The 16398-nt window shown below is 39.7% G+C and overlaps 1 protein-coding gene across 1 annotated transcript in view; it reads right to left on the reverse strand.

Annotated features, from left to right (window-relative positions):
* The window catches only part of OLA1 (Obg like ATPase 1), a 196620-nt gene extending 181103 nt beyond the window's left edge, over positions 1–15517 (reverse strand). The window contains exons 1-2 of the mRNA XM_027590745.2: positions 15351–15517; positions 13971–14071 (exon numbers count right to left, since the gene is read on the reverse strand). Of these exons, the coding sequence (XP_027446546.1) occupies positions 13971–14071 (101 nt within the window). The 5' untranslated portion in view covers positions 15351–15517. The remainder of the gene's footprint in view (positions 1–13970; positions 14072–15350) is intronic.
* Positions 15518–16398: the final 881 nt, after the last annotated feature.

A 16398-nucleotide genomic window follows, 5' to 3' on the forward strand; every position in this document is an offset into this window, starting at 1 on the left:
TCAGGGTCCTGGGATGTTCAGCCCAGCTTCCCTCTCCCTCTACCTGCCTCCCGCTCATGCTCTCTCGCTACCTCTCTCTCTCTCTCCCTCTCTCTCTCAAATAAATGAATAAAAACGAAATAACCAGGACTCCTTGGAGAAATGGCTAGTTCCAGGTCTGGGACCAGAAATATGAAGATAAGTCTCAATTTTTCCCACAGAAAAGAAGGAAGCTATGAAAGATCATAAAGTCTTATCAAAAAAAAAAAAAAAAAGAACTCTGAAGCCAACTTGAATAGCCAAAAATAGATCACTCTGGGCATCAATAAGAACAGCTAACGATAACTGTAACAAATCAAATAACTTTTTATCCACAAGTTGTCCATAATCCGCAACAAAACCAAACCAAAATAAGCCCTCTCTGGCCACCTTTTAAGGATGCTAGGGTGATTGATTCTTTTAAAGATTAAGTAAAGCACTTATTTCTTATATGAACTGTACTTTTAGAGTAACAAATACTTGATTAAGAGGAGATTGCCTTATGGACATATTCTAGCCAATAAATGAGGAAAGAATAAGAAACTTAGAATACTACCATTTTGCAACCCCTAAGAAATTAATGGATTTGGGTAATGATCACCAATGACAGTTAATACTGCAAAAAGAAAAAGAAAAAAAAAACAAAAAATAGAGTGCTTCCTAACAGAAGAAAAGAAGTATATACAACATCTTTCAAGTATTAACATAAAAATTATCTGATCAAAAATTATCTGATACTAATCTAAACAAGCCTTTGGATATTACTACCACTTTATAGGAAATACAGAGGAAAGAAGAATATATTAAATGACACCACAGAGAAGCAATCATTCAGACTGGAAAATTCTATACGACAAACCACCAGATTTCTTCAAAAAGTCAATTGGGAGAAGACAGAAATTCTGTTTCTGGGTGAGATGCACACTCACAGCAGACTAGAACTCTTACCCAGAACTAGAAAAGCCATGTAAATGCACAATACGAAAACATCTATTTGAAGAGGATAGAAATCTGGAAATGGAAAAAAATCTCAAAGAAGTGATCTGTGACCACTTTCACCCTGGGAACACTTGCCCATTCAAGACAGAGGAAGGAGGCCAAGAATCCAGGCTTTACACTCATGGAAAGCTGATATTGGAGGGCAGAGAGCCCAGCAAAGCCTCCAGGGGAATCTTAGACGTCAAGAACATGACCAGTTTTCACCTGAGGATATTTCTCCCAAGAGGGAAAACTACAAAATGTGCTTAAGTAAAGGGTGACATAAATTGGCCCACTACCCTATACCTTTACTTCCCTCCACACAAAAAAATAAACTGGTTGCCAGAATAACCCATCAGTCCTTATTTATCTAAAATTTAACTAAAATATCTTATATCTACAATGAAAATATTACAAAATAATGTTACAATAAAAGTACTTAAAGTAAAATGTAAATATGTTAATTAATCCAAACATATATAGAACACTTGCGCCTTTTTGGTAGGGACAATTATATTTTTTTATATTGTAGTTTAAAAACTGCTCATTGTTATTATTACAGTCATAGTAATTACAATATAAAAAGGCCAGAGAGAATTTATGCACTTGTTTTCAAATTTATGGCTATCATTAAGATAGTATTTTTGACTGCCTACCTTAACAAAAATGTTTTATATTAAAGGAAAAAAGTTATCCCTTAAAACATAGAGAAAAACATACTAAAAGAAAGTCCCATTATCTCTTAGACTGAAAAAATTCTTACATACAGCCAAACTAAACTTGGAAGAATCTCCACTTATACAAATATCTCATCTTGGTCATGGATTTTAAATTTCATAAAGTCTAAGTCATTTGTACCTTCCAAGAGTTATAAATACAAAAAAGTAAAATGAAATAAGGAACAAGAAAAAGGAAAAATTTCTAAGGATTATTACTATAGGCTTCAGTGGCAAGTTAAGACATTCTGATCTACTCAAATCTATTAAAGGAAAGCCTTGTGAATTTAAAAGTTTTGGCCTATGTCTAGAGTGCTAAAACCCGTAAGGCTTTTTGTGAGGATTTTACACACATACACACATACAAACACAGACATATTTAGATCCCTTAAGGTTATTATTAAAGCTTCAAAATAGGAGGGCACCTGGGTGGCTAAGTGCGTTAAGCGTCTGCCTTTGGCTCAGTCATGATCCCAGAGTCCTGGGATAGAGCCCAACATCTGGCTCCCTGCTCAGCGGGAGCCTACTTCTCCCTCTGCCTCTGCCTGCCATTCCCCGTGTCTGCGCTCTCTCTCTGTGTCAAATAAAATAAATAAAATCTTTAAAAAAAAGCTTCAAAATAGGAGAAAGTTTCAAAATTCTAAGAATTTTTCTTATGAAAGAATGGGCTTACATAAATATTTCAGCAATGATAGCATTAAAAAGAAAAAAGTGACTAGACTTAATGAATGCCTCTCTCCATTTAGGACCTAAATATTTTTGAAATTACATATTTTACTGTAATAAGTAAACCTGACCGAAAAGATGTTTTATCTAAAACCTTATGCAAAATTGCAGTATGCATTGGGAAGTCAGGATGCCAATGCAAATCCCACAGCATTCTGAACTAACCATTTATAAAACAAACATCTAAAACATGGAAAAAAAGTAGAATGTTGTTTCACTAAACTGTTAAAAAAATATCTGTTAGGTAAAAGAAATAAACAGGGATGACAGAAATGAATACCAATGTGGGTATACATGGGTTAGTATAACCACATGTATTTCCTAACTCTGTCAGGTGAGAGGGCCTAAAAGCAGTAATATTCCAGCACCAAAAATCATACCTAGAGTCAGATCTTAGTCTCTAAATACCATTCTCCAATAAAAGAAACCAGGCTCCCTGGAAACAAGGCAGGGACAGGAAAAAAATAATAGCCTGAAACATCTTGTAGTGTCATAGAGGAAGTGCTTTAAAAAAAAGAAAGAAAAGGGGTGACCGGGTGGCTCAGTGGGTTAAGCGTCTGCCTTTGGCTCAGGATCCTCAAGTCCTGGGCATGATCCTGGAGTGCAGGAATCGAGCCCCACGTCGGGCTCCCTGCTCAATGGGGAGTCTGCTTCTGTCTCTCCCTCTGTCCCTCCTCTTCCACACCAGTACACGTGCGCTCTCTCGCTCTCAAATAAATAAATAAAAATCTTTAGAAAAAAAGATTTATTTATTTGAGAGAGAGAGAGAGAGAGAGCGTGCTCACGCGCATGGGGAGAGGGGCCACAGGAGGTGAACTCCGCACTGAGTAGGGAGCCCAACACAGGGCTCTGCTCCAACAACGCTGAACTCATGACCTGAGCGGAAATCAAGAGCTGGTGTTCAACTAACTGAGCCACCCAGGTGCCCCAGTCAGGGAAACTTTAAAGAGAAACAGGGTATTTGAATAGCCTCAAATTATCTTTCCCCTATAATATTAATTAATTACTGTGGATGGTCTTAACAAATGTCCAGAAATTTTTTGATACTTCTTCCTTCTGAAGGTGGAGCTTCATTCCCCAATCTTTGAGTGTGGGTTGGACTTAGTGACTTGCTTCTAATTAATAGAGTATGGAAAGGAAAAAAGGTTACTTTTACAGTGAAGAAATCTGGCAGAGACCACCTTAATCAATGATCAAGTTTAATATCACCAGAATAAGTTGTGTTGATATTGTATATTCCTTAATATGATGCTATGAGGATACTTCACCTCCATGGAATTCTTCCCAAAGTCCATGCATGATTTCTGATATCAAAACATATTACAGGGGCACCATCAGTGGTTAAGCGTCTGTCTTCGGCTCAGGTCATGATCCCGGGGTCCTGGGACTGAGCCCCACATCTGGCTCCCTGCTCAGAGGGAAGCCTGCTTCTCCCTCTCCCACTCCACCTGTTTGTGTTCCCTCTCTCACTGTATCTCTTTAAAAAAAAAAAAAAAATTTACAAAGCTACAGTGTGGAATTAACATAAAGATAGACATAGAGACCAGTGGAATAGAGAGCTCAGAAATAAACCCTCACATATATGGTTGAATGATCTTCAACAAGAGTGCCAAGAACAGAAAATGGGGAAAAGACTGTCTCTTCAACAAATGGTGTTGAGAAAACTGGACAGCCACATGCAAAAGAATGAAGTTGGATCCTTACCTTACACCATACACAAAAATTAACTCAAAATGAATCAAGGACCTAAATGTAGGACCTAAAACTGTAATACTCCTAGAAGCAAACACAGGAAGGAAACAACAGAGTGAAAAGACAACCTATATAATGGGAAAAAATAATTGTAAATCATATGTCTGATAAGGGGCTAATATCCAGAATATTAGGATAAAGAACTATAACTCAACAACAACAAAAGTAACCTTTAAAAGTTACATATGTGGACAAAGGACCTAAATAAACATTTCTCTAAAGAAGACAAACATATGGTCAATTAGCATCTGAAAAGATGCTCAACATCACTAATTATCAGGAAAATGCAAATCAGTAGTACAATAAAATGTCACCTCACACCCATTAGGATGGTTACCATCAAAAAAAAAAAAAAAAAAAAAACAGAAAATAAGGGGCACCTGGGTGGCTCAGCTGGTTAAGCATCTGCCTTGGGCTCAGGTCGTGATCCCAGGGTCCTGGGATCGAGCCCTGCATCGGGCTCCCTGCTCCACGGGAAGCCTGCTTCTCCCTCTCCCACTCCCCCTGTTTGTATTCCCTCTCTCGCTGTCTCTCTCTGTCAAATAAATAAAATCTTAAAAAAAAAAGAAAACAGAAAATAACAAGTGTTGGGCAGGACAGAGAGAAACTAGAACTCTGGTACATTGCTGATGGAATATAAAACAGTGCAGCCACCACAGAAAACAGTAAGGAGGTTTCTCAAAACACTAAAAGTAGAATTATCATATCCAGAAACCCCACTTCAGGGTATTATACAAAATTAAAAACAGGATCTCAAAGAGGTTATTTGTACACCCATGTTCACTGCAGCATTATTCACAATAGCCAAGAGGTGGAAGCAACCCAAATGTCTATCAACAGATGTATGGATAAAGAAAATGTGGTATATACATATAACAGAATACTTTTTGGCCTTCAAAAGGGAAATCCTATCACATGCTAAAACACAGATAAACTTTGAGGGCACTGTCCCCATGCTTGGTGCTGAGTGAAATAACCAAGTCACAAAAGGACAAATACTATATGATTCCACTTCTATGAGATATCTACAAGAGTCAAAAATCATGTAAACAGAAAGGAGAATGGTGGTTGACAGGGGCTAGGGAGAGGGAAAAATGGGAAATTGTTCAATGGGTAGAAAGTTCCAGATCTGCAAAATAAGAAAGTTCTAGAGATGTGTTACCTAACAATGTGAATACAGTTAACACTACTGAACTGTACACTTAAGAATGTTTAAAGGGTAACTTTTATATTGTGTTTCTTACCATAATTTTTTAAAAGTTCATAGCATGAAAAAACATCACATTTGAATTGAGAAACATTATACAAAATACCTACATCCACACATTTCAAAAATAAATAAAATTTTCCATGACCTTTAAAAGATCTGTACTAGAAAAAAACATTAGTGGGAAACCTGGTGAAAGACAAATAAAGTCTACAGTTAGTAGTAAATAAATGAGCAAAAAATAAATCTATCTGAAATTATGTGGTAATACAACAATAGAGATCAGAATTCTGAATAAAGAAAAAACACCGAAAAAGATTTAAGAGAAAGCTATCTATCAAGTACTTTTAAGGGACACAATTACTGCTGAAATAATAACAGAAAAGACTGAAAAGGAGAGCAGACCTGTCATCCAAAAGATTATTCAAAACACATTAAAAAAAAGAAAGCAAATAATTCCCAAATCACAAATTTCCATGAAAGAGCAGGCACAGTGGAATGCTGACAAGCATACAATAAGACTGAAGTTCATTTAAAATGGTACTGGGGAGTTTTGCTTTCCCTTCTACTATGGGACTGCCCTCCTGCCATAAAGTGCTATAAAACCAGACAAAACATATGAAATAACAGCTTCAGACAGAGGACAGTATGTAGCACAGCCCTGTGTTCCCTAAGAGAACAACAAATGAACTAAGCTCTACAACTACCCCAGTTGACTGCCTAAAAGTAATTTCAAAGCCACAGCACAGGGAGGGAGAACCAACAGAACCTGGCAGTCCTGCCAAGTTAAAGAGAAGGAGATGAGAGTTTGAGGAGGCCAAACCAGCTAGAATTTATAGGGCCGTGTAATGGGAAGGAAGATCTGCACAGAGGGAGGGCTCTGGAGATCAGCAAAAGGTGTCCTCAAGACTATGGCTAAGTAATGATTTGTACATGAGTTAATTCAGTCTCCAAAAGGCCGGGGGGCGGGGACCACTCAAAAACAAGTGAGTGAACAATTCTCAGGCTCACACAGAGCTTGGAATAGTTCACAGTCCTACCAGCCAGAGTAGAGAGATCATATAATATAAGGGAACTTGGGTAGAGTCCTCAAAAAGTCAAATCTTATATGAGGGCTGAAGTAACACCAGAGCAAAAACTATTATGAATTCATCATAAGAAAGCATAATAGCAAACCTCAAAATAATCAATATGATACACAAATAACTAAATGCCAGAACAAAGTTGAACACTCTTTAAAGGAATACTATAAAATGTAGCACTCAACATAAAATCCAATGTCTGGAATCCCACAAAAACTACAACACATGCAAGGAAGAAGGTAAATGTAGACCAAAATCAGGATAAAAGCCAATAAATACAAACAAATCAGGTAATGATAGAGATAACAGAATTAACAGATAAGTCCCTAAAGTAAATGTTATAAATTTTTTTTAGAATTTTCTGAAGGACATAAAGGGAAATATGAAGACAATGAGGAGTGAAATGAAAGATACAAAAACTATGCAGACAGAACTACTGTATGAAAAATACATTTGAAATAAAATGAAATTGAAAAACACACTGAATATGATTAGCTGCAGATCAGACAGTGCAGAAAAAAAGATCAAGGAACATGAAGACAGAGCAACAGAAACTATCAAATGAAGCATAGTGGAAAAAAAAAGATTGGAGGAAAAAAACCAGAGCCTCAGTGGAATACTATCTAGATAACTACCCCACTTAAAATAAGAGTCCCAAAAGGAGAGGAAGGGGAAGAAGGGATGGGAGCATTTGAAGAAATACTGGCCAAATATTTTACGAATTTAATGAATATCATAAACTCACAAACCTAAAATCTCAACAAACACCAAGCAAAAGAGACATAAGGAAAATCACACCAAAGCACACGATAATCAAATTGCTGAACACCAGTAGTACAGAAAATTTTAAAAGCAACTAAAGGAAAAAACAAGACATTATGTACAGAGTGACAATAGTTTTCTCATTGGAAAGCTAGAATGGAAGGTAACTTCAAAATGCAAAAAGAAAAACTGTCCATGGAATCCTCCCCAGTGAAAATCTTTAAAAAATGAATGTATAATAACCACATGAAAAGATGCTCAACATTATTAGGCATCAAGGAAATGCAATTCAAAACCACAATGAGATACACTTCACACCTTGGCTATAATAAAAAAGATAGTAACAAGTATTGGTGCAAATGTAGAGAAACTGGAACTCACATACACTGCTGGTGGGAATATAAAATAGCACAGTTGCTTTGAAAAACAGTCATGCAATTCCTCAAAGAGTTAAACATAGGGTCACCATACAAGCCAGAAGTTTCACTGCTAAGTATACAAGAGAGATGAAAACCTATGCATACATAAAATTTTGTGTATTCCAGGGCTGGAGCAGAGAAAAGTACAAATAGCCTGGAACATACTGTGGTACAAAAAAGTAGAAAGTACTCAAAATATAGAGAACATATCAAAAGGAGTATGAGTGAACAGGAAGGTTCCCGATGGCCAAATATGGGCAATTTGAACAACAGAATAAGTAATAATAGTAATAGATTATAACCAACAGAATAAACTAGGAATCCAATCCTGATATAAACAAATTATAATCAAATACATGAAAAATGGGGAGCTCTTTTTTTTTAAGATTTTATTTATTTAACAGAGAGAGAGAGAGAGCACAAGCAGGGGGAGCGGCAAAGGGAGAGGGAGAAGCAGACTCCCCGCTTAGCAGGAGAGTGAGGCTCAATCCCAGGACCCAGGATCACAGCCTGAGCCAAAGGCAGGTGCCCAACCGACTGAGCCACCCAGACTGGGGAGCTCTTCTTTACAAAAGAATTCAAGCCAATAGAATTCTTATTATTCCTTCTATAAACTGTTCCTACGATAAATGTAAAAGGAACAAAGGAATCTTTAAAATCACCTTTTGATAAACACTACAATAACTATTTCAAGCAAGAATCATTAATGCATGCCAATATTGGGGGCAAACATATAAGAAAATACTATTTACAGAACTTCAAAGTATCCCCCACAGGATATTTATTCATTGAAATGGGAGATACAGTAACCCTTTCAGGGAAGAAATTTGTCAGACACCTCCTCAGACAATTGATCAAAATTAACATCACTAGTAATGGAACAAATCAACATCATGTGCTTCCTGATATGATGTACTAAGAAGTACATGTCACTTCTGAACCCCAAAATGCATAACCAGAATTTAATCAAAAGAAAACATTAGACGAACCCATCTCATGCACTGACAGCAACCAGAAGAGCTATCCCACGACACAGTAATGTCTGGAATATCAAAATACAGTTTTTCAAATAAAGGCAATTATAAAGGAGCAAAGATAATCTTTTGAAGAAACAGTGCTGGAACAACTGGACATCCACATGCAAAAAACAAAAACAAAAACAAATCTAGATACAGATCTTACGCCCTTCACAAAAATTAACTGAAAATGAATCACAGACCTAAATATAAAACACAAAACTACAAAACTTCTAAAGGATAGAAGAAAACTTAGATGACTTTGGGTATGGTGATGACTTTGCAGATAAAACACTAAAGGTATGAGCCATAAACAGAGAAGCTGGACTTCACTGAAATTAAAAACTTTTTTTTTAAGATTTTATTCATTTATTTAAGAGAGAAAGGGAGAGCATGAGCAGGAGGAGGGGCAGAAGGAGAGACACAAACAGACTACCTGCTGAGCACAGAGCCGGACACAGGGCTGGATCCCAGGACCCCAAGATCATGCATGACCCAAGCCAAAAGCTGACGCATAACCAAACTGAGCCACCCATGTGCCACTAAATTAAAAACTTCTGCACTGTGAAAGACAATGTCAAGAAAATGAGAAGACAAGCCACAGACTGGGAGAAAATATTTGCAAAAGACACATTTGATAAAGAACCATTACCCAAAATACATAAAGAACTCTTAAAACTCCGCAATAAGAAAACAAACAGGGACACCTGGGTAGCTCTGTCAGTTAAGCGTCTGCCTTCAGCTCAGTTCATGATCCCAGGGTCCTGGGATTGAGCCCCACATGGGGCTCCCTGCTCTGCAAGAAGCCTGCTTCTCCCTCTTCCCCCTCTTCTCTTGCTAATCTCTCAAATAAATAAATAAAATCTTAAAAAAAACAACCTGATTTTTAAAAAAAGACCAAAGATTTTAATAAATACCTCAAAAAGAAGATACACAGATGGCAAATAAGCATATGAAAGATGCTTCACATTATATGTCATCAGGGAAATGTAAATTAAAATAATAATGGGATACCACTACACACCTATTAGAATGGCCAAAATCCAGAACACTGACAACACCAAATGCTGGTGAGGATGTGGAGCAACGGAAACTCTCATTGACTGCTGGTGAAAATGCAAAATGATACAACCACTTCAGAAGTTTCTTATAAAACTAAACATACTCTTACCATATAATTCAGCAATTGTGCTCCTTGGTATTTATCCAAAGGAGCTGAAAACTATGTCCACACAAAAACCTGCACATGGATATTTATAGCAGTTTTATTCATAACTGCCAAAACTTGGAAGCAATCAAAATATCTTTCAGTTGGTGAATAGATAAACTACAGCATATCCAGAAATGGAATATTATTCAGCACTAAAAAGAAATAAGCTATTTAACCATGAAAAAACTTGGGGAAACTTTAATGCATATTACTAAGTGAAAGAAGCCAATCTGAAAAGGCTACATACTATAAGATTCCAACTATATGACATTCTAGAAAAGGCAGAATTATGGAGATAATGAAAAGATTAATGGGGGAGGGTAGGTGAATAGGCAAAGCACAGGGCATTTTTACAGCAGTGTGAAATTACTCTGTATCATACTATAATGGTAGATATATGTCAATATGCATTTGTCTAAACCCATGGAAGGTACAATGCCAAGATTGTACTCTATGGACTTTGGCTGATAATGATGTGTCGATGCAGGTTCAACTGTAACAAATGTAACACTCTGGTGGGAAAATGTTGATAATAGGGGAAGGCTGTGCATGTGTGAGGGCAGGGGATACATAAGAAATCTCTCTGGGGGGGATGTGGTAACTGGGTGATGGGCATTAAGGAGGGCACAGGATGTGATGAGCACTGGGTGTTACATGCAACTTATGAATTACTGAACACTACATCTTGAAACTAATGATGTACTGTATGTTGGCTAACTGAATTTAAATTTAAAAAAAGAAATTTTTAAAAAAAATCTCTGCCTTCCCCTTATTTCTGCTGTGAATCTAAAACTGTTCTTTTAAAAAAAGGTAGTTTTTGGGGCACCTGGATGGCCCAGTCAGGTAAGCATCTGACTCCTGATTTCCGCTTAGATCATGATCTCAGGGTCCTGGGATCAAGTCCCAAGATGGGCTCCATGCTCAACAGGAAGTTTGCTTGGATTTTCTCTCTCCCTCTGCCCCCACTCATTCGCTTGCACTCTCTCTCTCCCTCTCTCTCTAAAATAAATAAATCTTTAAAAAAAAATTTAAAAAGAAGTTTCTCCCAAAAGCCTCCAAGCCTCACAACCACAATAATACACTGACCCAAGAGGAGCTAATTTATAAAGGGTCACTGAGGTTAAAAAAAAAAAAGAGTAGGGGTGCCCTGGTGCCTCAGTCAGTTAAGTAGCTGCCTTCAGCTCAGGTCATGATCTCAGGGTCCTGGGATCAAGCCCCACATCAGGTTCTCTGCTCAGTCAATGGTGAGTCTGCTTCTCCCTCTCCCTCTGTGATCTCTCTAGCTTTCTCTCTAATAAATAAATAAAATCTTAAAAAAAAAGGCAAAACAAATCTAGAAACCAAATCTTCACATTCTTGGGTTTGGTATTGTTTCAACTTCATTAAAAGCAGCCATTAAAACATGCGTCCTTATCATTAAGCCTACACACTACATCGAGGGAGTGAAAACTATCCCATTCATAAATAATTCCCGAGTGCCTAACAAATTCCTAAAAATTCTAAGTGTTATGAGAACCTGGGGGCACCTGGGTTAAGAATCTGACTCTCGATTTTGGCTCAGGTCATGATCTCAAGGTCCTGGAATTGAGCCCCGTGTTGGGTTCTCGCTCAGCAGAGTCTGCTTGAAGATTCTGTCCCTCTGCCCCTCTTCCCGCTGGCATTCTCTCTCAAATAAATAATCTTAAAAAAAAAATTCTAAGTGCTAGAAATATAACAATAAACAAGAATGATACAATCCTTGCCTTCAAGAAATTTAAATTCTAATTGGCAGGGGTGGGGGGTGTTAAAGAGCTAATTAAATTAGATAATGCATATAAAGCACTCAGAATAGTAATTGTCATATATGTGTTTGATAAGTATCAGCTATTATTAGCCATAAACATTACCTTTAAGTCTTTAAGTAATCAGCCTCATATATGTTAAAAAGAAAATCTTATTTGTCCAGTTCTCCAAAAATCATGACATTCTTTAGATGGTTTCTGTACCAAATGTCCTTATTTTGATCAGCAGGCCATCTTTTAAAGAACCACCCCGTACCCAAACTATCTCTTGTAGACCTATCCAGAGGCAGATATGTCCAGTCAGACTTCCCTACACAGTAATGTGAATCACTGAGAGGTAGCAGGAGATAAGAAACACTCAGTTCATATGGCTGAGCTCCATAAGGATGCAACTCTTATCAGCATTACCCCAGTTCCTGTCCTTCCTGAGGTCTGCTGTTCAGGTTGTCCTTCAACTCTGTCCTTCCAATAATTCTCTTTTTCCTGTTTAAAACAGCCAGAACTTGTGTATCTTACAAAGAACCCTAAAGAACCCTATCTGACACAGTTAGGTAATGTAAAATCACCCTACAAAAAGGAGTGTTCACAAACACAATTGCCAAAAATCAAGCTGAACATTATTAAAACGTGAAAATTTTACTATTTGTAAAGTATACCTCAATAAAATGGGGGGGATAGTGGGATGGGTATTTAATTTAAAAGCAGAGGGCACCTGGGTGGCTCAGTTGGTTAAGCAACTGCCTTGGGCTCAGGTCATGATCCTGGAGTCTCAGGACCAAGTCCACATGGGGCTCACTGCTCAGTGGGGAGTCTGCTTCTCCCTTTGACCCTCCCCCCTCTCGTGCTCTCTCTCTCTCTCATTCTCTCTCTCCAATAAATAAAATCTTTAAAAAAAATAAATAAAAGCATAAATAGCACATTTTTACTGGATAATATATTTTCAGGTCGTTTTCATATACACTGATTATATTATGTTCTATGGCTAAAATGTTCATATAAGAAACACTTCTTAAGTTGTCTCAGTTTAAAGTAGTCCCATTTAAAGTCAGCTGCACTGACTACAGTGATTTTAAAATAAGAGTTAATATCCAAAAACTGTCCTACTAGTGAAATAAAGCTCACAACATAATGAATCATATCTTGCTTACAATTTTATTGACAACACCCTACAGTACTTTGCTTAATTATTTGTTTTGCTTACATTTCCACTCTCTATTTAGTCTTACTTTGCAAGCAGCCTATATCACAGCAGGAAACCCCTTCAAAATGCAAACCTCTCCAGCTCCAGGAAAGACTGAAATTAGGACAGCCACACTTGCTCATGTTTTATATCACAAGAATTTAAGAACTGCCATACTTGGCCATCCCATGCCTCATTCACTACAAAATCTCTAGGACAGGGACTCCAAGGAACACATGAAAGAACATAGTTATCCTACTTGCCACCAATCGAAAAGCACATGCCAAAATATATCCATTCGCCTTAATAAATCCATATTGGATCTCTTACCATTAGTACACCCTAATCACTTTTGAAACATTTTATATTTTAAGGTTAGTAAAAGGTATTAAAATAGAAGGACAAATAATGAAAAAAGTAGACTAAACATCCAAACTGCACTTGTGTGGGTTATATAACAAACTACATGTATTTCCTACTACTGCCTTATTTGCAAATAAATGATTCATTTTAATTTTAAACATTACAAAACTCAAAGTTTTGCTCTGGTAACTTTCAGATTTAGCCACTTGATAACAGATACCCTTTTATCTAGCAACTTCCAATATTAAACTCAAAATTGTTACTTTCTTCTCCAGTAAAACTTAAGCCATCTGACCCCTGATCTCCCAAGAATCTAATCAACTTTATACTGGGGCTTTTAGAACTAATTCTTAAAGTATCCTACTATAGCCAGCCTAGGTAGGTACCCTACATAGCCAGCGAGCATAAAAATCAAATTTAAACTACTTCAATTCCACTTAAATTCAATATTGAGTGTCTCCCAATAGTGTCTCAAACAAACAGAGCTGATCCGGTTCAACTTAATGTTTCAATTCTCATTGCTTCTTTCTCTAGTTTAGCAAAACAAACAACAGAAGTAATTCAAGTTTCAACACAGTATCCGTGTAGAAAACCAAAAATAAAATACATCCAAATGAAAACCTTGTTTTGCAACATTAATATTCCAGCTTCCCAGCTTCTTTTCTTCAATTTAAGTTTGAATTACCACATGAGTTCCCTTTCCTACAACAAGACCCAATATTCACAAGATGAAAAAGAGAAAAGCCCAACATTCACCTACCCAACATTTGGCAATCCAACAATACCAATTTTCAAGGAGGTTCCAAATCTTCCAATGATTGGGGGTGGTTTAATTCCATCACCTCCCTTTTTGGGGGGCATCTGAAATGTCAAAACAAACATACATATAAACAAAATTTTTTATACTCCCCATTAACCAAAAGCACATTTCATCACACAAAATATACTACTGAGTAACAAATTAGGAATAAAACATACTGTATATACCAATCCAAAACCAATACGGAGCTAAATCCACTTTTTCAACAAAAATGTAAAAAGTTCTAGAAGTAGATCCGATTCTGATAGCTGTCAAGGCAGTCACTCCTAAGAAGTCCTGGAAAGATTAATCTAAAAATATGTGGTACCATACATCAAAAATAAATTTAAAATTTAGCTGCCAATCTTCCATCCATACTGTTCACAAAACACTTTTTCTTAATCTGATACATGGTTACAAGAATGAAAGCATTCAGAAGCAGAAGCACAGATAACAGTCAAAGAGAATCCATTCTAGTACTACCAGCAACCAACTCACCTCCCCGCAAACCATTCCTCTTACCTGGAACCTTCCCATTTTCCCCACAAGCACCATTTTCACGCGGATGAACACACACCAGTATCAGGATCTTTCCGACCAATCTCTTCCACCTTTGGCACCGTAAGTACGACTCAACGGTCCAGAATCTACCTCCAGTTCCTTCTAGTCGTAAATGAATCCACTAACTCTTTTTATTTACAAATTGAAACTTTCCAGGTCCCTGCTAATCTGGCTGCAAGTTCCTCCTTGCAGAATCAGTACCACTTTACTACTGCAAGCTGAACTCACGAGGACTGCTAACCTCATGTCTTATTAGCTGGGAACTAAAACTGTCTCTATCTTCTGGCGCCTGCTGAACCTCCAGCGGCCACGCTGAGGCCCTGCTCATGAAATAATATTCCAGCGTCTTGATCCCTCACCCCTAGGACCAGGGATCTCCCTTCTCGGGGTCTTAACTCACACCTGTTCCCAGCCAAAGCCCAGGCCGCCGAAGCACAAGCAGAGCCTCTCCTGTCCTCTGGCCTCCTACGGTGGGGTGGCCGGCAGCCCTGCCAAAGCGGGCCTCCACCCAACATCTCCCTCGGTGGATTGGGCCACTCACTGGGCGTCCCGGCCTCTGCAGAAGGCTTCCCCCAGAGCGTGCCTGGGTGAGGCGTGGGCCGCTCTCAGGACGCGCGGCCTAGTCCAAGAGCGCCTCATTCATCCACACACCCCTCGCCGCCCCCCTGCCCTCGCCCATCCCGGCCACCCGGCCCTGGCCTCACACCGGCCTCAGGGCCACCGGCTGGGGCGCCGAAGACGAGGCGGGGAGCGCGCCTGCGGACTCCCGGAGGGACTCACCGTGCTCGGGGCGGGCGATGACACGGGGTCCCAGCGGCAGCGGGAGACGGATCCTGCCGGCAACGGGAGGCGGGGAGGAAGGAGGAGAAAGCACAGGCCCGGCCCCTCCGCCTAGCAGCACGCACGACGGCGGCGGCGGCTGTGGTGGTGGCGGCGGCGGAACGGGCGGGCCGGGCGCCTGGCGGCACCTGCGCGCAGACCGCGCGCCCCGCCCCGCCCCTCGCTCCCGCCCGCCCCGTCCATTGGTCCGACCAGCCAGGAGGCGGGAGCAGGGTGGGAGGAGTCACGCGGCGCCCGAGGGGACCGGAGGGGGTGCCTGAGCCAGAGCCAGTCTGACTGCCTTCTCGACTTACACATACACGCACCTCCTCCCCCGCGCCAGCACCGGGAGTTCCCGTCTTCCGCCGTCTCGGCACGTGGAGCTTCTCCGCGCGGGGTCTCCGCTTCCCTCCTGGAGCAAGCCCCGCGTTGCCGCACGCGCTCTCTCGTTGGCCTGCAGCCTCACAGATCACCCGCGGGATCTCGAAGCACCCTCGGCCTAACACCCCCCCGCACCCGTTCCCCCGGAGACGGATCTCCTGAGGTCTGGCGAACAGCCGCGCCAATCCTGCGGACCTCCTGGCTGCAAACCGAGCCCTCGGGGACAACTGCCCCAGCCCGCCATCCTTTTCCTGTAACTTTCTTCAGCCAATCCAAATGCTGTTAAATAAACTTTCTTAAAGGAAAAAAAGGCGGGGCGGGGGGCGGCGGCAAGGGAAGCTTATGATCTAAGGATTCCTTCATCACTTCATGGTTCAGGGTTTTTACCGGCACTGGATCCCATAACGCGTTTAATAGAGCCAGCTTCCCCGCTTTTCCTCTGGATGGTTATGAGCAAGGGCCTTTGGAATTTGGGAAATAGAGGTTCCCATCTGGATTCCACTCTTGTGACCCTGGATAAAGTACCTCTCTGGGCTTCAATTTCTTCTTAGATAAAAGTGAGACTATTGAAATCCATGTATAAAGCTTGCTGCAACAGTACCCGGCACAACAGGAAAGGTTCATAAGT

The sequence above is a fragment of the Zalophus californianus genome, chromosome 3 (assembly GCF_009762305.2).
Source record: "Zalophus californianus isolate mZalCal1 chromosome 3, mZalCal1.pri.v2, whole genome shotgun sequence".
Lineage (NCBI taxonomy): Eukaryota > Metazoa > Chordata > Mammalia > Carnivora > Otariidae > Zalophus > Zalophus californianus.